This window comes from Prinia subflava, chromosome 12 (assembly GCF_021018805.1).
Source record: "Prinia subflava isolate CZ2003 ecotype Zambia chromosome 12, Cam_Psub_1.2, whole genome shotgun sequence".
Lineage (NCBI taxonomy): Eukaryota > Metazoa > Chordata > Aves > Passeriformes > Cisticolidae > Prinia > Prinia subflava.
Window position 1 is genome coordinate 7,799,998 of NC_086258.1, and position 21,463 is coordinate 7,821,460.

The 21,463-nt window shown below is 49.8% G+C and overlaps 1 protein-coding gene across 2 annotated transcripts in view; it reads right to left on the reverse strand.

Annotated features, from left to right (window-relative positions):
- The window catches only part of VAV2 (vav guanine nucleotide exchange factor 2), a 121,842-nt gene that overhangs the window by 83,250 nt on the left and 17,129 nt on the right, over positions 1–21,463 (reverse strand). For both annotated transcript variants that reach the window (XM_063410085.1, XM_063410084.1), the window contains exon 2: positions 10,804–10,920. In XM_063410085.1, coding sequence (XP_063266155.1) covers positions 10,804–10,920 — 117 coding nt within the window. The remainder of the gene's footprint in view (positions 1–10,803; positions 10,921–21,463) is intronic.

Genomic DNA, 21,463 nt, shown 5'->3' on the forward strand with positions numbered 1-21,463 from the left:
TTTGTGCCCTTGGAAATGCAGAAAAAGCCTGAAGTGTTGCACAAGTGCTCCTTTCTCACTCGAAAAAAACAAAACTAACAAAACCTCCAGAAACGGCCTTGCAGTAATGCTGGTTTTAAAATAATTCACTTTTAAAGTACCTAAACCACAGCCCCTGAGTTCTCTGCAAGCCCATGCTCCAACCTGGGAGCAGGAGGTCCAGAAGAAGCCCTTTCCTTAAGGGACAACCATGGTGAGCAGGCAAAGGACAAAAAAAAAATCACAAAAATCCCTGCTCTCTGCAGGGCTCAGGGCTGGACATCCCCAAAATCCTCATCCCCCACAACTCCCCTGCAAACCCCTTTTCCTGAGCTTCTTCTCAAGCTTTGCACCCACAGCTGTCCCAGTTTACCCCCTCCAAAAAAAATCACATTTGGCAGCTGCCCAGGAGAAACAGCCCTGTGAAAACACAGCCCAGCAGGATGCCAGCAAACAAGTGTTAACCCCTTTCCCTCCCCCAGATCCCTCCTTTTCTTTTCCCTTTCCCGTCTCCCCTTGGCTTTGAGGGTCCCCAGTGGAGCAACCAGCACGTCCCAGTCTGGGGAAGTTGTGATCCCAGGACGGGCTCGACATTTCATGGGTGCACAAATGGAATTTGCCAAGAGGCATTTTAAGAGTCGGTGCTTCACACTCCAGTAATTAGAACAGTATTATGAAGGGAAAAAAAAGAGAAAAAAAATAGGGGGAGGGGGAGGGCAGGCAGCAGAGCTCCCACAGGGACTTGGCTGGGGGAGGAAAGGGGCTGAGCAAACACCCAGAGTCAAGAGAGGCCCCAAGGCAAGAGTCCTCCACAGGACCCCTGCAGGCTGGACTTCAACCAAAGCCTTCTCCACTTCCCAGCTCTCCATTTTTCCGTGTGGGAGTGTTTTTAAATGAAATTTCTGATTTGGAGATCAAATGTGGGGCTGAGGAGTGAGACCCGGCTGCCTTCAGTACCTCGTCAGGGTCAGTGTGGGTTTTCTGTTTCCAGGCAAGCAAATTCAATTCAAGGTCCTGCTCCAGACACTCCCAATGAGTAATAAATCTCTATTGTTTCATGAAGAATAAATATCTATTCTTTTAATGAAGAAACAGACATTGAAGTCTAATCCCACTGAGCACTCAGCCCCAAAAATCAGATTCTCACAGAGGAGCTGTCATCCACATCTACAAAAATCAGAACACCCCAAACTGTTGCATCATCTAAACACACATCAAATCATCTCCACTATGACAGGATGGAACACCCCAGCTGAGAAAAGGAAACAGAACCAGGCAAACCCAGGTGCTGGTGGATCCATCCCTGCCACCTCCCTGGCCACTGGAGCATCCTCTCCAGGGAACTGGGGGGCTCTGTTTGCTCCCCAGCATCCCACACTGGAGTTCCCAGTGCAGAGCCCACACAGCCAGCTTCACTGGGGGATTTCCAGAGGCCAGAAAATCCATTTTTAAATAAAAACCTCCTTTGCTGTGCCTTGTGTGAGGCCAGCCTGGGAGCAGGGCTGGTGTGTGGGGTGCAGGACACTGCACAATGGTTACTCAGAGCTGCTGAAAGTGGGACTCAGTCAGCTCCACTCACATCTGCAGCGAGCTGTGATCTCAGCCCCGCTGCTGGAGCACAGAGGTCCCTTTGATAAATCTCTCTGTACAGGGACTGCAGCACTATTTCCGCATGAAAGAAATATATTCCATTTTTTCTCAGTAATCTTTGCAGGGCACTGGCTCGGAAGAGCGAGTTTCTCTCTCCCTGCTGCACTCCATCAGGCTCAGGTACGGGCAGGGAGCTCTGTCTCACACCCTGCCTCTCCAAGCACTTATTTCAGCCAGTCCCCCTGCACAATCTCCAGTTGTTTGGTCTTTGATGTGTGCCCTGAGCAGAGTTTGTCCCTGAGATCACGCTCAAAACCTTCCCACTTTTGTTCTGTCTGAACTCTGTGTAAAGGGAAGAAAATTTCCTCTTTTTAAATTTTTTTTTTCTTGAGGAAACTCCACAAATCTCCACTTTCGCACCCCTTCTCTGCAGAGATGTGCACATTTTAAATCAGATGCACAAAATCCAGAGGGTTCACCTGCCCAGGAGCCTGTGTGGGGGTGACATCCACCAAATCTCCACCAAATCTCCAGGGAATGCACAGCACCAGCAGCTCTGGAGCTGTGTCCCTGCTCCCATCAGATGTGGGACAGCAGCAGCTCAGGGCACAGCACTGCCACTGCCACTGCCTGGCATCCAAATGATGCCCAAAAAATGAAGTTTTGCCCCAGGATTAGGATGGGAAGCTCCACCAGGACATGCACAGAGCTGGCTCTTACTCCCAGCCCTTTGCACATCGCTCCTGCCCGGGGTATTTTGAACCACTTCTTCCCAAAATCTCCAGTCCCAGCCTGTGGAATCCCCGCCGTCTGTCAGGCAGGGAGGTGAAATCCCCACCACAGCTCCCTCAGCCTCTCCCACACGAGCCTCACTCACTCCAAGGGCTGACTGCAAACATCAGTCAAGCCCACGCTGGCTCAGAAATTCCTGAAATTACAACCCCGAGAGGCCTGGAAGAGGAAATAAGAGCCCCTGACAAAGGGCACAAAGTGCAATGCCCACATCATCAGCTTCCCCCAGGCTGCTACCATGATTAGGCTCTAACCCGTAATTAGCAGGAGGAGAATGATGAGGAAGAGGAGGATTCTGGCTCACACACCATTAGCACTGAGGGTGCAAATGAATTTTCTGCAGCAGCACCATCTGAGGCTCATTAAGTGGTGCAGCCAAGATCTGAGGGTGAGCCAGGGATGTTGTCCTGCTCCAGGTAGGAAAGGACCATCACCAGCACCTCCCTGGTTTGGAACCAGGCAAGGAAAAGCTGGAAAACAAGGAGAAATTGATATTTAAGATACTCTTGGCAGGTGTCTTGCTCATTCCAGCTTCCCTTGGGATGTTGAGAGAGAAGATTTTCAAAACCTGCTGACAGCAAATTGCTCCTCACCTGGGATTATCCTGTGTTTTCACCTGGCTCCTCCTGTGCTGCACCCAACACCTGCAGCTCCAGGATATTCCTGGAATTTTCCACCCTTTCTACCCTCCCCACCCCTCCTGTGAGTGCACCCCAGTGTCCACACACACCCTGCAGCAGGCAGGTGAGAGGAATCACCAAACCTACAAGGAGCTCTTGAAGAAATATTTAATTTCTGAAGGAAAAACAGGGAGAAAAAAAAAATCCCATGTCTGGAAGCCCTCCAAGAAGAGACAGGCAGCACATACTGACAGCCAGTGCAACAAAACAGTCCAAGATGATTTTTTTTCTTTCCCCTTCAGCTTTGCCCCATGAAGAAGTGTGGGAGGGAGCTGAGGAGCCTCCCCACCATCCCTAGTTTCCAAAGCTGTCCCTGCCTGGCACAGTCTCAACACCCCCAAGTCTTCCCAGACTCAGAGGAGAACTCAGGGTGCAAACAGCAAACCTCACCAAACTCCCACTCTGCTGACACAGGATTCCACAGTTCTGTGTCTGCAGAGCTTGTTTAGTGCAGAACACGAACATTTCCCTCCCAGAACATGAACATTTCCCTCCCAGAACACGAACATTTCCCTTGCAGAACATGAACATTTCCCTCCAGAACACGAACATTTCCCTTGCAGAACACGAACATTTCCTTCACAGAACGTGGACATTTCCCTCCCAGAACATGAACATTTCCCTTGCAGAACACGAACATTTCCCTTGCAGAACACGAACATTTCCCTTGCAGAACATGAACATTTCCCTTGCAGAACACGAACATTTCCCTCCCAGAACATGAACATTTATTTCCCTCCCAGAACATGAACATTTCCCTCCCAGAACATGAACATTTCCCTCCCAGAACATGAACATTTCCCTCCCAGAACATGAACATTTCCCTCCCAGAACATGAATATTTCCCTCCCAGAACATGAACATTTCCCTCCAGAACATGAACATTTATTTCCCTCCCAGAACATGAACATTTCCCTCCCAGAACATGAACATTTATTTCCCTCCCAGAACATGAACATTTCCCTCCCAGAACACGAACATTTCCCTCCCAGAACATGAACATTTCCTTCACAGAACATGAACATTTCCCTCCCAGGGGTGATTCTGCAGTATAAATCACGGATCTGGCAGGGCCCAGCCTCACCAACCACAGCCCAAACCCTGGGCTACCCTGGGGACACCTCAAAGATCAGGGTGTTTGTGTCCAGGGGTGATATTTCAATGTATTAACTCATATCAACTCATCTCTGCCCCAAGAAAATTCACAATTTACTACAGGACCCTCTTCCCTCTCATTTTTTTTACCCTGTTTGATAGGTGAGATGCTGAGCACTGGGGATTGTGGAGTTCAGCCACTCTAGCCTGGTTGTTTCACTTTTCACTAAACCACGTTTGCACCCACGTGTTAATCTGTTTCTAGAAATGTTAATTATTAGTTGTATTATCTGGCCTTGGGACAGTCTCATCATCAGATCCTGAGGGTTTTAATGAGGAAACAGAAGAGCTCGTTACAGAATAAAAAATTCCTTTTATTCCAGGAGTCCCTGAAGTGATATTAGCCAGGATGGATTTCCTTCCTTTCCCAGAGCACATGATGCTGGACAGTCAAGCTCAGGTGATGAGGGATCCACTCAGAACACCAAGGCACACAAAGCCTGGCTTTGCCTGCTGGCATCTTGCACCCACAATGATCACTGTATCATTAAGCCTCAAAAATCTCATGATGTCATCAAGGAGGCTCAAATGAAACCACACAATAGACAGAAATCATTGGATCACCCCAAAAAAAAGCCTGGCATCTCCCCTCCCCACGTTTTGGACACACACTTGTAGGTGTTTCAACACTCATGGATTTTTTTCCAAAGTAAAAAAAAAAAAAAAAAAAGATCCTTCTCTCCCTGGTCTTGTCAATAATTAACAAAAGGAGAACTCAGGCAAATGAAGAAGGTACAAGGAAATCAATTTCATACACATTAAGGATATGCATTTATCCAGGTCCTGATCAATACTCTGGGTTCCAAAGCTCTTCCATCACTGCTCCAGGCCTGACTGCAGAATTCTCCCATCACCACTGTGAGAGTTACAAAAACTCTGCCCACACTTGTTTGATGTGAAACACAACACCCCTTGGTGTGACCCCTTGGAAAAATACTGGGGAAGGCAGCCAAGAAGGGGAAAAAAATTAAAAAAAATAAATAAAATTTAAAAAAATAAATTTAAAAAAAAAAGGAAAAAGGGAAAAAAAAAAAGGCAAAAGTTCCCAGAATGAACATTTCTGCCTCATTAGGTTGCACTGAGAAGCTGCACATCCATGAACAGTCTGGAGTTCTAAGTGGGGGAGAAAGGAAGGGGGGAAAGCAGAGAATTTGCCAGAACTGAAAGCTGCTCCTGCAGGGAATAGCAGGGGGCCAGCAGCTGCTGGATTGTGGCATTTCCATCTTCTCAAGAGTGACCATTTCCATTTTGGGCCCTGGAGGTGACACCAGGGCCACACGTTGGTGGCTGAGCTCCCGCTGGGCATAGCCCAGGGGTGTCCCAGAGGTCCTGCCCTCAGGGGGCAGTGAAAGATTAAATGGCTTTTGTCAGCAGATTGCTGCCCAAGCATGGTTTGAGGCTGTGGTGCTCCTTCTGAAGCCCTGAACACCCCAAAATAACTCCCCAAAGTACCCCAGGACAGCCCTTTCAGCACCAGCTGCCACAAGAAGATGGGAAGATCCAGTTCTACCAGGGCTAAACTCAGAGCAGAGAGAAATCCCCAGGATTTGGAGCTGGAAAATGTCCATTACTGGAGGAGTGGCTGCACCACCACATCCCTCAGGGCAGGTCCTGGCACAGCACGGCCAAAGGCACCTCTGCTTCAGGCTTGAGTGGCCTCAAAAATCTGTAATTCTGTGCCTGTGTTTTGGGGAAGGTCAGCATCAGGCTCTCTGCACCTGCCAGCACAGCCCCACCAAAGTCCTCAGGGTGACCACGAGGGTCCCCGCAGCACCCAAATTCCCAAATTCAATTCACAGCACCCAGAATTCCAAACCATGAGCTCCCAAGCCTGAATGAACCCTCAAAGGGAGGGGAGAACAAACCCAACCCGTCTGCTTTTGCTGTTTGGAGCACTCATCCCAGTGTCCAAATCTCCAGAACAGTTCCAGGAAGGTCACTGGAACCAAACCCCCGATGCCCAAACGTCGCCCACAGCTCCTGCAATTAATCATCTCCAAAAAAAAACATCTCCAAAAAAAATCATCTCCATAAAAAAACAGCTCCTGCAATGGAGTTAATCATCAACTGCCTGCAGCCACAGCCCTGGGCTGCCTTCCCCATGCTCTCCTCCACTTCCCAGAGCTGGGGATTCTCCCTCAGGTGAGAACTGCAGTCCCAGAGGCTCTGGGGAAACCCTGGTGCAGGCACAGGGTGAACGTGTGGCCCCTTCTTGGGTGGGGACAAAGTGACAACAGCCACGGGGCAGGCAAGGAGTTAAGTGGGGTTTCTTCCATGCAATGACACAAAAATCTGGTGGCAGGCCAGTCACTCTGCTGCTCCCTTGGGAATTTAAGAAAATAAATAAAAATAAAAATAAAACATACACGCCCTTCTTTTGGAGAGCTCTCCCCACACACTGTGGTGACAGGGTGATGCTCCCAGCTGCCACAGGATCCCCTGGGCACACAGCCAGTGCCACAGAGCCAGCTGAGGAGCTGGCACAACACGGGGAACCCAGCCCAGCTGCCCCAGCCTCCAGGGATTTATAAAAACAAGGAGCAGAGCCGGGATGGGACACCCAGCTTGGCTGCCAGGAGCTGCTCTCCGCTCCCAGATACCACTGCTGCATGCACAGAGAGAAAACACACTGATTTTAATGCCTTCTTGGCTCCAGGAGGTCAGAAAAAAACCCTCCTGAAAGTCAAAATGAGAGAAGAGGAGCTGCTCCCACCACCAGCAGGTCACAGCTGGCACTGGGTTACAGCAGCCGGGGTCTCTGCAGTTTCTGCCTTTCTATATTAATTCATATAAATCTTTGCCCTTTCTCTGCCCAAACTGTGTTAAAAAGGCACCTTTAAAAATACTGCAGGGGTAGTGGCTCCTACACGGCCTTAGAGGTGCTGGAGGGAGGGGAATTCTCAGCAGAGAAACAGAAACGCCAACGACCAAGTCTCGGTTATGAATCCCTTAAATAATTCTGACAATTCTCCCCACCCTCCTGTCTGAAAGTGGGCAGAAAAATGAGGTTTCTGACTCTCTGGCAGCAGGGTGGGGTGTGACAGAAAGGGCTGGGGGGGGACTGTGGCAGCTCCAGAGCTGTCCCAGCCCATCCCAAGGGATGGCAAGGGGGAATCCCTCACTTGGAGGACAAACAGCGTCCAGTGAGGACAGCCTGGATCCCCCCAGAGTTTTCCAGGAGGGATCCACACCAGCCCGTCAGCAGGAGGAAAGGGATAACCTCACACTAAAAAAATCCCCTGAATATTTGGAGTGATTTCTCCACATTTATAAAGGACACCCTTTGCTTTAGCTCCGATTTCACTCCCGCCTCCGAGGCAGCTCTTGGCACGGCCACTGGAGTGTGCCAGGCTCGGGGCCACCTCCCCACCAGCCACATCCTCTCCCTGGCACTTCTGCCACACCAGAAAAGCCTCTCTGAGCCCTGCCCCAGCAAAAATCCGTGTGGGTTCAGCTGAGAGGAAGAACTGCTCCAGACCCTGCTCCAGCTGGGACGGGGTGCAGCTCCCTCTCCCCAACCTCTGGGGCAGGACCAGAGTGGAAAGCACAACTCAAATCTCAGTCCCAGCATCTCCTCCTCCTTCAGCTGCCCTGTGAATTGCTTCCCTTTTTCATTTTTAGAACAGCAACGTTTCATATCTCTGGGGCAGGGGAGGGAAGACCCTTATCTTGCAAAAAAAAAAAAAAAAAAGGTTTTTTCAAACGGAGCAAGAACTTCAAAAGGAATTCAGGAAGATTAAATCCACGTCAGGAGGGCAGAGAGGAGCGGGAGGCTAATAAATGGCACGCTCCACAGGTTTATGAATATTTGAACTATATTTCTTAAAAAAAATTGTACATTACTGCAAGTTATTTAAAATGAGTAACTCCTTTTAATGAACCTGGCTACCATCATGCTGACTAATAGAGTAATAAAGAGTTTAATCCATATTTATGTACATTTTATGTCATTACAGTTGGTGCCAATAAATTAGCAAGTCCAATAAGAGTTTGATTTTATACCATCACTGCTACTAAATGTGTAACAACACACGCTACATGAGCACCAGCTTTTTATTTTATTTCTTTTTTAAGAGCCACGCTGTGCTAACAGAGTCTGGGCACAGCAACCCTGCAGAATGAGACCTTAGGCAGGGATGAGGCAATATTAACTCAGGCTTTATTCCTGCATCCTCAGCCATGGAGAAAACACTTCTGCAGATGCCACTGGTGATCATGGAGAGCTCTGAGCCACTTTCAAGGGACCAAACATTCAAAAATAGTGAATAAAATTACATTTTTGAAGGGGCATGGGTAGAAATACAGGCACCAGCGTCTCAGGTCACCTCTGCCATGGAACACAGCACAGCCCCCACCACAGCAGGACTGCTCATGGGGGGAAAAGCTCCTTCCCAAGCTTAAAACTGAAGGAAGAAGCAAAGCCAGGAGTAAAGCTGGACTAGAGTTGGAAGGATCTCCACTGCTCCCATGGAAGCTCCTCCTTGCACAAGCCCTGGCTCAGGAGCCAAAAGGAGTGATGGAAACATGGAAATCTCTCTCAGAATAACAGCTGGGCAAGGCAAGACTGAATGCTCTGATTTGTCACCCTCTTTTACAGCACCAGTGGTTTCCTAACACTAAAATACCCCAGGATTCAAAGCCCTTCAGGCAGAGGTTGGCACCAAGTCCTTTCTCCTCTGTAATTACACTCCAGCAACCCCAAAAGCTGCTGGTAATTGCTGTCCCAGTGGCATTTTGGTTTGGAGGGGAGGAACAACTCCCCCAGTGGCATCCAGAAAGGAAACACCCAACAAACTCCACCAAAGCCCCTCTGCAATTAAATGCTGGGCTGTTACTGTGTTCCTCCAGAAACGCCTCCTGCACGGTGTGAGTGCCTTCTAACCAAAAAAATATCAATAATCTGAGGAGGGAGCAGCTCCAGGAAGGATTTTTTGTGTGTGAAGTCTGTGTTGGGCCAGTGGGGACGTGGATTAGAGACTCCTTTTGCTCTCGCCGTGACTCAAAACGGAAAAGGAGCTCTGGTCAACAGCAGATTTTTCCCTGTTTGTTTGCTTTGCCACTGTTGAACACAGATCTGAGGATAATGTGGGAATGAAAGGTGGTGAAGACAATGGGAATGTTTTGACAGGCTTCCAGAGGGATTTAGGGTGGTGCAGAGCTGGACAGCTGATCTCTCCACCAAGCTGATAAAAAAAAAAAAATCAGGTTTTTGTACAGGGAGTCTGTGCTTCCCACATTTTCTATGGTTGGTCGAGGATGACAACACACATGAAAACAAGCATAAAACACATTTGGATCTCTTGGAAGTTTATGACACATTCCCTTCCTGAGTCTCCTAAAAAACCAGATTGCCCTGAGGAGAGAGGGAGTGGCAAATCACCTCCCCAAAAAGCTGAATGCACCCCCAAAAAGTGAGCAGGGGGAGGGAAGAGCTGTTCCCCCAGCAGAGCAGAGAGGAAAGCAGACTGTGCTCATCAGCTGATGTGTTCCAGCAGTGTTTAACACCAGGCCCTATTAACAGGCATCACAGGCAATCTGAAACTGCACAAAGCAAGAGACAATGTGACGATAAAGCAGCATTTTAATTAGCAGCAGTTCCTTCCCCAGCCCAAAAGGTTCCTTCTGTGCATTCATATTCCCAGAACAACAACTGCCTTCTTGTATTCCATAAATCAAAAAAAAAAAAAAAAAACCTCATAAAACAAGGCACTGCAATTGCACATTCCAGATAATGGTCCAGAAATAAATTAGGCAATAAATATCAAATAATATATCCCCATCAGCAGTGAAAATCTACTCCTTGGATAATCAGAAGGGAAGATGCCTTCCAGCAGCTTACGTCTGGCAGTTCGAAACAGGTAAAACAATACAGAGCTTTAATAAATCTTTTATCACCTTTTCTGCTGAAGAATAGAGCAATTGTCCTGGGTAATGGCTTCCCTGAGCCCTGGGTCCATCAGCCCTGATGCAGCTGCTGTCAAAGGGGGGGATCAGAACGAGAGCCACTTGTCAAAAGCAGGCAGAGTTCTCCTGGTTCGGTATTTGGTGCTGACCATCACTTCCAGGAACACATTTCTGAGAAGCTCAGGGCACTCCTGTCCCCCTGCCATGAAACTCCCTGACCCCACAGACACTCACTGGCCACATCACAAAATTCACTGGTGATTTCAGCATTTGCTCTGCAGAGGTGACAGCAGATGGGGAAGAACTGAGCGAGGTGAGAACCCTGAGCAAGGTTTGGTTCCTCTCAAAAACACGTGGGTCACATCCCTCAGAGGCTGAGCCCACAGAGTTTTTAATCTAAAGCAGAAAACCTGAAGGCTTGGTCCCCCTTCACTGAGGACACTGCAGAATCAACGCCCAAATACACCAAAACAACCCCTGAATACACTGAGGGCACAGCAGAATCCTAAACACACCACAAGCCCAGGGGAACTGGTGCCCAGTTCTCAGAGGCTGCTCAGAAAACCACAAACCCTTTGGTTTTTGGAATTTTCATCCCAAACCTGGAGCACAAGGCCAGGGAACAGCCCCAGGGCCAGACCCATCCCTTCCCAGGAGCTCTTACCTTGCCGAAATCCCGCACGTCAAAGAGGTCAAAGGGGTCAAAGAGGTCGCTGTTCCTTAGCCCAAATTTGTCGTGACACACTTTCAGGAAGGTCCGGATGTTCTTCAAACACAGAAACTGGGGGAGAAAAAGGACAAAAGGAGGGGGGAGGTGAGCGAGACAGGCACAAATTACAACCTGAGATTTACTGAGTTAAACCCAAGACAAGTGGAGAGGGGGCTGAGGAACTGGCAGTGCAGGGCCAGGCAGGAGTTTATTTGTTGTTTCTGAGGATGTCAGACTCCGGGTGCCCTGCCAGGGCTCCTGTGTTCTCAGCTGCACACCAGGAACACAACGCCCCTTGGAAAAACAAGTTTCTCCCAAGGTAGCATTGCAGAAGGGCTGCAAAGCTCAGGCCAGGACGTTTCCCTTTCAAGGTCGGAGGCAAATATAAATTACAGCTGATGCTGCACACAAGGCCAGTGTTGAACGTTTAACCATTTCCAGCATGGCCCCACTTGGTTCCCTGCTGAAGGGACACAGCAACAGGACAAGGGGGAATGGCTTTAAACTGGCAGAGGGCAGCCTTAGATGGGATATTGGGAGGGAATTATTCCCTGTGAGGGTAGAGAGGCCCTGCCCAGAGAAGCTGTGGCTGTCCCTGGATCCCTGGAAATGTCCAAGGACAGGGCTTGGAACAACCTGGGATAGAGGAAGGTGTCCTTACAATATCCCTTCCAACCCAAACCTTTGCTTATCCAGCAAGGCTGACTGGCAGAACAACATCAAATTTCTCTTTTAAAAAACCCTGTCTTTGGCTATAGCAATAAAAGGTTGTTTATGCACAATCCTCAGGGATTCTGAAGCCTGAGGACTCCAGTGGGTCTTGTCCCTGGCAGCACAGGGGACAAAGAAGAGAAAAACAAAAATCTGCTTCATTTTTGAAGCTGCATCACCTCCATCCTTCATCTGCTGAGCCAGGCAATTCCCTTCCCTCCCTTCTGCATCCTCATTGCAAAATCCTTCAACTTATTGCTGTCTTTAGGCAACTCTTCACTTCCTCCAGCCCATTCCTTACAAATACCTAACAAATATGTCAGAATCCTTAAGGAAACCAACCCATTAACGGGGCGAATCCCCCCATGAGAGCAGGCAGAGGAGCCGAGCTGCCTTCGGGTGGATTCCCCCAGCCTGGCTCTGTCACACTGGCACAACCTCGGCTCCCCGAGCTGTCATCAAGCACCCACCACGCAAAGACACCGCCTGCAAACCTCACCCGGGGTTCAAAGCAAAAGAAAACAGCTTAATTTTCTTTTAATTAAAAGAATCAAAGCGGAGTCTTTGGGGCCGTGGTAGCGGCGCAGCTCGTTAGAGCTGCTTTGGGGATCAGGCACGAGGTCTTCCAGCCACAGGTTGGCAAAAACACCTCATTAACAGCAAGAAATAACCTTTTACCCTTGTCCCCCACGCCACGGGTGACAGCAGAGCCCCCCCAGCACGGGAGGTGGCACAGGACAGTCCCATCGCATCAGAGCCTTGTCATTAGACAGGCACGTGCCAGAGGCAGAAATTGAAAACAAATCTGGTTTTCTAGGGCATTCCTCTATCTCACATAAACACTGCAGTAAATGTAAGTGTCTAGACTGGGAGGTTTATGGTTGTTTTGTTGGTTGGGTTTTTTTTCTTTTTTTAAATAGCTTTACAGGCTCTCTTGCTGACACAGGTTATTTCATAACTTTATCTCCTGGGTCTCTGTGAGAATTTTCACCCCAGGCTGCGTGTGCTGCTGCACTGCAGCCCCATTGATTCCAAAGTTCCAGCGTGTGCTTATTTTAAATCCTTTTAAGCCTCCAATTTTGCAAGTTAATGGCACAGGGTGCAGCCACAATTACACACAGCAAGATGCAAACCTGCTCTGCAGAGCCGCCCTGCCCTCCTGCAGCATTCCCTCCCCAGCTCCCGCTCACCCCAGGCTGGGCAGCACCAAATCAGCATCACAGGATGGTTTGGGTTAAAAGGGATATTCAGGATTATCCATTTCCACCCCTCTGCCACAGGCAGGGACACCTTCCCCTATCCCAGATTGCTCCAAGCCCCATCCTGGACACTTCCAGGGATGGGGCGGCCACAGCTCCTCTGGGAAATCTGTGCCAGTGAAGGAACCAAAGGCCAAAAGTGATGTTGCTCATCCAACGTGGAAACCACCCCACCAGAGCTGGAGGAAAATAAGAAGCAATAAAAATGAGGAGGAGTCACCTGCCACAGTGGCAGTGCCCTCCTGCAGCCCCAGGTGCCATCAGCAAAGAGCCACCACGCCACCAGCCAGGCCCTGCAGGTGACAAACACCGAGGGAAAAGGGTTAGAGTCTATTTAAAGAACTATTTAAAGAGCTGCTGGAAAAAGGCCTGGTGTAAAACACAACCAACACAATTCAGCAGAGCCCTGCCCCACCAGCAAGGAGCTGGCAGCAGAGCCAGGCCACCAGGAAAAGCCACCACTCAGGGGACAGTGCAGGTGGCTTTCACCCTCACCCTTGGAGCACCCAAAGCCCAGGTGGAGACACCAGCGTGGGTGTCAGTGGCACAATTCACCCCTGGTGCTTTTCCTGTGGCCAGTCTGCACAGTGTCACCTCGTGCTTTTCATTTTTTTGGCATTTCGAGGTGGCTGCTGGTGGAGGATGATGAATTCTTGGCTCCAGACTGTTACTCAATGGCCACACATTAAAATTAGCCCCAATTCAACACGGGCTGTGCCGAGGCTGTTTTATTCCCCAGTCAATCACACCTTTGGACAAGCAAATGTTTGGCAGGAGAAAAAAAAAGAGGGAAAGAAATCAATGTTCTCCACAGGGCTCATTCAGCACTGTCAGGCCCAAAATCAGCGGTGTCATTTGTCTGCTGAGCAGGGCCCTGAGAGCTGCCACCAACAACACCAATTCCCAATTCCCAGTCCTGCCACCACCCTGCTGAGCATCCAAAACAGCCTTGGGAGCCACCAGCCGTGGCCTCTGGGCACGGACACCGTGCTCAGCTCTGGAAACACAGAAAATTCCACGGCTACCAACATTCCCAGGCTCTGGGACAGCCACAGAACAAATCCTTGGGTGGGGAGAACAGCCTGGGCACTGCAAAGCCCATGGGAGAGGGAAGTTAAAGCCAGAGGGGAGAAGTGACAGGAACAGGGATGGGATTGTGCCAAACAGAGCAAAAAACTTGTCTGGTGAAACACAACACCTTGAAGCCTGATAATAGATGAGAAAAGTGTGGTCAGCACCAGAGAGATGCAGCAGAAGGGCCCCATCACCTGCACTCGCCCAGTTTCAGAAGAGCTCTGCTTTATTTTTAACTACTCTGCAGAGTCATAAAGGGAATAAACTGCTCTGAACTCCCTCTGGGAGCCCTGGGCCCCCCTCCTGCACACAGGGTGGCCAACAGCCCCAGTGCCTGGGACACCCTGGGAGCTCCTCAGAAGAGGCTCTGCTTGAAAGTTTGCATGATTTTATCTCTTTTACTGCATTCAGTGAGTTTAGGGACTCCTCAGATGATCATAGGGTTGTGCTGCCGGGTTTTTGTGGCGCTCAAACTCAGAAATGAGCTGGAGGTGCCTTCAGGGGAGATCAAAATAGAGATAATTTGTCACTTGGGACACCGGGATCTCAGCAGGGACATGCTCACCCACCCCGGGGCAGCAAGGGCAGGTCGGGTGTTTCTGCATTGGAAACTCCAGCTCTGGGGGTGGGAGAGGAATCTTTGGGAGGGTGTGGGTGACCCAGCCCCTCACTCCTCTCACACCCCCTCTTCAGGCCCCTCCCTGCAGTCCCTGAATGACTGGGCACCCGTGGCACCTGCACTGACAGCACAGGACCATTTCCAACGCAAATGCAGCAGAAAAGAGACAACCACTCCAGCACCTCGGGGTGCTAAAGGCCACCCATGGTTCTGACACCCACCAGAACTGCTCTGTTAATGGAAAAACACAACCATTTTGGTTGGAAAAGACCTCTAAGATCGAGTCCAACCCTCAAATCAGCGCTGCCAAACCCTCCACCAAGCCATGTCCCTAAATGCCACATCCATACCCCATCAAATCCCAGCAGGGATGAGGGATCTGTTGCTTTCTTGAGCAGCCTGGTGATGGCAGAGACACACAAAAAGCTGGAAAAGCTGTCAGCAACCAGAGAGGGATCCCAGGTGGGGTCTGGAGGAGCATCAAAGCAGCCCCTGCTCCTTGGGGTGCACATGGGAAGTTGGGGATCTCTGGGAGGCTTCTAAAAACGCCAAAAAACACAAGGAGAGGGGAGAAATGAGGAGGATGATTTTGCCTGGAAGGGCAGGAACACGCAGCAGCTCAGAGCATTTTGGAAAGGGCCCTCAGGAGAGGGGTTGTGGCTGTGTGGGGAGCACACAGTGGCACACGGGGTGTCCGGGCACATGGCCAATGCCAAGCATGGCCAAACCATGGGCTTGAAATGTGTCCTGCAGCATGCCAGGAATGCTGGAGCTCTGCTGGGGGAGATAACCCCTCTGATGAATGAGAAAAGGGACTTTCTTTAGCTCTTCCTGGCCATGATGTCAGATTTCCTCTTATCTCACCGGCGAGAAGTGAGTCCTCAATGGGGAGCTGGGAGCATCTGCTTATCACAGGCTCTAAAAATGGGCAAGGGAGGCTCTCTCCTCAGGAAAACATCATTTGCAAGGGGAGACAGGTGTCCCACGGCACAAACCTCTGCAGGGAGCCACAGGATGCATCTCTGAGCCACAGCATATCCCCCTGTGCCACTCTGATGTTGCAAAGGGGCATCAAAACTCCCTTGGCTTCCTCCAGCATCGGGAAAGGAGAGGAAGCCCAAGGGTATCCCGTGGGAACTGCAGGGCTGCAGGGATTGGGATTAGGTGGTCTTTAAGGTCCCTTCAAACCCAAACCATTCTCTGGTCTAAAACTGAAAATCACAGCCTGCATCTGATTTCTCTGAATGGTTCTGCCCCATCCAGCTCCGCTCCACACCAAGGGCTCCCCAGAACAGTTCTGGGAGTCAAAATCACCAGTGGAGCTCATATTCCACCCCCCAGCAGCCCCAAATCTCCCATGGCTTTGTTCCTCCTGGCTCTGCTCCTCCCCAGCTTCACCCCATTGTCTCTGGTGCAGAGAAAACCTCTCTGCAGAGAATTCCCCTTCGCATTTGGATTCAAGTCGCAGCTCATCAATTACTTCAGATGGACAGATTAAATTTCAGGTTGTTGGACAGCAGATTTATCTATTGAGAAGTGGAGAATGAAATTATTTCTCAAACAGTTTAGCACTATTATTTCCCCCCCCCCCTCCCCTCTCCTTTCAAAGCCATTCCCATTGCTGAGTGCTCCAGGGTTGGGCAAATTCCACTTAGGGAGGCTGATTAATGAGCCTGAAACGCTGATGAGGGCTGACCTCTCCACAGCTTCTCCTTCTCACATCCACTCACAAGCACCATTTATCCCTAGGAAAGCACCTGAGGGAAAGCAACCATGGATTTTAGCAAGCTCCCATGGCAGGGCACTGGGAGGACTGGGGGAAAGCAAAGCTACAGCAAGAAAAGGTTTCCTTTTCCAGGGAGGAAAACCTGAGAGCTCAGGGAGGGTGAAAAATCCCTGCACAAACTCACCAGGAGCTCCCACCTTGCCCAAGAAAAGCACACCAGGGGTGCAGCAGTAACCCAAGCCCTGCTCTGGTCCTGCTCATCCTCACCCCTTCACTGATTGTCACCCTGGCACAGCCCAAAGGGACAAAGATCCCACAGTCACCTCACAGGAACTTCCCATCAGGAAAGGGAAGAGGTGTCTCAGTTATCAATACAAAACTCATGAACTGGAAACCAGAATACACATGGAATTGTGAAAAATTACTAAAAACTATAAAATCAAAGGGAAAAAATGACCAACAGAGACTCTGGAGTAACCTGTTAATACCCAGAGGTGTCCAACCTCATCCCCAGAGGCAGAGGACACTCAGAGGGGGCTGCTGTCACCCTGCCAAGCCCAGGGCTCCAAGGGCTCACCCTGTTTCATCCAAAGGTTTTCCTGACTCCTGACCTCCCCATGAAGAGTGCCAGGTTAATTTTTGCCCATTATACATGGAAAAAAAAAATGGAAAAGCCTTCCACACTCTCCAAGCCCAACCTTTTCCTCTTCTTGCAGGAAGAAACGCAGCTCCATCAGGGGAACTCAGTCAAAAAAGGGGGAAAAAAGGAAGAAAAGAAAAAAAGAAAAGAAATTTAAAAGAGATGTCTGAGCTTATGTTGTTGTTTTGAAGTCCTAACCTCGTGTTTGCCTCACCCAGGATCACACTTCACTCCGAAAACACGACCACAGATAAGAGATGGGACATGTGAAAAATCAACCCTGGTGGGAGCCGATGAAGAAATGAGATAACTCCGTGCGTGGGAGGGCCCTGCAGAGAAAACTCAAAACATTTGGGCCAGCCCAAAGGCTCTGAGGCAGGCCTTGACCTGAACCGTGACAATCGAGTTCCAGCAGAGCACTCGGCTGCTCTTGAGGAAAAGCAGGAATTGTGTAAGCCCTGCTAGGGTTACACTGCAAGGCTGCACTTCCAGGGAGCTTTCCAGGCAGGAATTGTCCTCCTGCTCCTCGGGCTGGAGCAGGGAATGGAGCCCTGGTGAAATTTTGAGGAGAAAAGCTCTGGGGCAGCTCTGAAAAGAGTCCATGGCAGCCAAGTGAGCAAATCGAGCCTGGTCACGTCAAGCACTGGGTGCAGGCAGTGCCTGCAAGCCTGGGCTGATTCAAGACACTCCCACAACTCCTTTTTGTCTCTCTAAACCCAAGCTGCTCTGAAAAAGGCCAAGAGCCAGGCTCTGAAACTTCTGTGGAACACAGGGTGGGATTGGAGGGTGTCTGCAACAGGGGACTGCAGTGTCACTCATGCAAAATTGTCAGAACAGACAATTAAATGATAATCAAAGGTGCAAGTTGAATTAAAAATCTTTAGATATCAGTTGTAGAAGAGTCCCGTATGAGTAGATTTTAAATACATGTTCAAGGCCAGGTGGGACAGGGCTTGGAACAACCTGGTCTAGAGGAAGGTGTCCCTGCCCATGAGCTTTATGGTCCCCTCCACAAAATCTGCTATTTTATGATCCCCAAACACCCCTGGGCTGACGTTAGACAGAGGAAAATCCTCATTTCAGGGCACCCTGCAGACTCTGCTTTCTTAAAACACCACAAGAAATCTGATTTTAGAAATTCTGCCACCAGCCCAACAGCATCTTCCAACATCCAAAAGACTTTTCTGGGAAGGGCTTTGTGTGGCTGCCATGGCATTATTCATCCACCGAGGGGAAAATGCAATTTTTCTGCACGAAGTCACGCTGTGGGGTGACTCCTTTCCAATTAGCCTCACTTCACTTCCACAAAGCCTCCAAAATTACAACTACATACATCGTTTTCCTCAGTGCAAGAAGTGCCAGGGCACCTGCCAGGAGGCAGAAAAACAAATTCCTGCCACATCCATCCCACAGAGCCCGAGCAGGGCATCACCCCCAGGGAAATCACCCTGCCCAGCCAAGGAAAACATTCATAGCACCAAGTTTGTCACAGCTTTTACCTTTGGAATGGGTGATGGAGGAAATAGAACCCTGGGAACACTGTAGATGTCTGCTTTAGTGAGATTTGCAGAGCCTTGCCCACCAGACAAGACCTGGAGGGGGGAGCTCAGCTCCCAGATCAGGGAGCAGCAGAGGAGTTCTGCTGATGCCTTGGGGAGGCTGAGCTGGAACAGAGACTGGACAGAGCTAGAGAATAAAGCAGAGATTTATTGAAAGGGTTTTAAGGATCCACCTTGGGACAGGTGGACACCAGACAAGAGCCTGGCCAGGGCTACACCCAAGGTGGACCCACAATGGTCACAAAATGGGCACAAAATGGGCACAAAAATGGACAAATGGTCATGAGATCTTGCATTTTTTATAAGTTCTGGTCCATTTGCACATTGGGGTTTAATTGTCCAATTCCAGCCCCAGGCTGTGAGGTCCCATCCTTCTCATTCCTCCCTCCAGCCACCCTTGTTTGTGCTTTTGGGCTGAAAGTTGTCCTTGGTGTGCAGCAGGAGAAGGATTTGTTTTGTGTCCCTGCTGTGTGCAGAGCTGAGTGACCCTGAGTGTGAGCTCAGAGCTGCACCCTGGGCAGCACAGGGGCTGAAATACAGGGAATTAAAACTGAAGGCATCCCTGCATCCCAGGAGATGGAAACAACCCTCTCCAGTGACAGGCACCGTGACACCCGGGCTGGGTGACAACTCCTGGGCTGCCAGCCACCCCCAGAGCCCTGCTGAAAACCAGGCCAGTGGCTCTGGAGAGAAACAGCCCCGAAATGTCACCCCAGGGGCTGGGATGGCATTTTTAGAAGCAGACAACAAATTCTCAGAACATTTCCCTTAATGGCACCGGGTAATGATGCTGAAAGACACCCCCCAGCTCCTGCCTGGAGAAGGAATTAAAACCAGAACACTTCTCACATTCTGGAGAGCTGGTGCAGACCTGCACATGAAATCAAGCTGCATTTTCACAAGATTGAGCCCAAAATGTGCTTTTTAACAGGTCCCTGGGTGCTGGTGCAGCACACCAGGGCTCTGTGCTGCCATCAGCTCCTCAGGGCAGAGCTGGGGCTGGTTTGAGCAGCTCAGCACCTTCCACACCCCAAAAAAAGCAGCAGAAATGGGGTCGTGGGGTGCCCCTGGGCCTGCCAACCTGTGCACTGCTCCTCCAACATGAAAAACTCTCCTCTGAGCTCCTGGGTGATGGCAGGAGCTGAGCACCCAATGCCCAGCTCTGAGCAGAGCAGGAGCTGGGACAGAGGCTGGCAGGGCTGGGGACAGCACCTGGGGTGGCTGTGCCAGCACCTGGAGCCTGCCTGTGCCTGGGGACCGAGGGTGGACAGCAGCCCCGAGGCCCTCGGGGTGGCTCAGGGCTTCCTCCTCTCCTCAGCTCTAAATAATGAATGTTTTTGTTGCATTTCAGTGCTGGGAGGAAGCAGTGCTGGGGACAGGATGGGTGATTTGGTAATGCCCATGTTTAAACCAAGCCTGGGATGAATCCCCTGCATTGCATCCTCCCAACAGGGATGGGGAAATGTCAGAGTTTCGGGCACTCAGAACTCCCCTGGCACCACAAGGAGCCCCCCATGAGTCTCCAGCAGGCTCCAGAAAGCTTCAGGGCACATCCCAAAATCCTGCTTGTCCAAATATATCAACCCCAAATCCATCCCTGTGTCCCAGGAAGGGAAAACCCACCCACAGCCACAGGCACAAACACCCATTTTTTTTCCTTTCTACCTAAAGCACTTGTGCTGCCCTGGGCAATTTGCATTCAGGGTATCAGTTCCTCTCCTTTCAGCACTGAAAGGAAATTAATTAACTGAAGAGTAACTGTAAGTATCACCAAGCTTGGGAGGCCGAGACAGGAAATCTGAAGGTTAAGCATCATATTTAATGTAGGCATGAGATAAAAATCAGAATGAACTTTGATCAGGGGCAGGATGAAGAGGCCACTGGCATTACTGTGATTTTTTTTTTTAAGATTAGAGGCTGTATTTTATCTTTAAGATTTCAATTAAGCATTTGCAGCCCTCATGGAGGAAAGGGAGAGGTTTAATTCCTTACCAGAGAGTACCAAGCATCACTACAATCACTCTGACATGTCAGTGAAAGCCAGGTGAAAAGCACAAGAGCCACCACTCCTTGATCCTGAAAGGAAATCCCAATTCTGGGAGGGATGCTGTGAGCCCCAGCAGAGGCAGGGCTGCCCTAAACCTGCCCCAGGAGAGGTTCTGCACCCCCCCAGCTCAGCACAGCTCAGTTATCCCAGCTCACACCACAGGAGAAAACAGGCAACAAAAAAGGGAAATCATTTCCCATTCCCTTTTTTTTTTTTTTTTTTTTTTTTTTGTAAGGGTGGAATTTAATGAGAGACTCCAGCCAGAACTGAGTCTGGTTCTGGGAAGTTTCCTAAAGCATCAAGAGATTTGCTCCATGATGAATTAAAGATCTTTCTGTGGTGAGCAGTGCTTAAATTTTGGCCACAGACTCCAAACCTCCCTGGATTTGGGCACAACCCTGTCCCTGACCTCCCCTGAATTAAAACAAGGGGAACCTCATTTCCAACCCAATTTATTTCAATCTCTCCTTGAGGATGTGACTATTTTACCTTATCTGGAAGATTTTTTTTCCCTCCCTTCCCAAGCTCCAGAGGTAAAATTTACTGCCACAGCACTGCAGAACAGTTCCTGCTCTGCATGACGAAAACAGGCTACAGAAAATTAATCTACTGGCTACTTAATTTGTAAAGCTGCTTAAAAAGGTCAGGTCCCCAGCTCATAAAAACCAGCACTGAGAACAGATCCCAGCCATTACGGGAAACAAGGCTCTGGATATTTCTATAAATTAATGCTTGGGGAGGATAACAAGATAACAGGACCCTCTAATTTGACACCCACATCCCATTCCTGGCAGCTCCTAACACTCATTTATTACAGCAACACATCAGGGGTGCACCCAAAGCTGGCACCTGGGGCTGGAGGGGGTTAGAAATCCTCCCAAAATCTCCTGGATGCTTTGACTGAACAGTTTCCAGATCTGGCTTGGTATTTCTGTCAGGCAAGTCCTCCTTTCTGAGCCAGGCTAACAGAGGCTAAACAC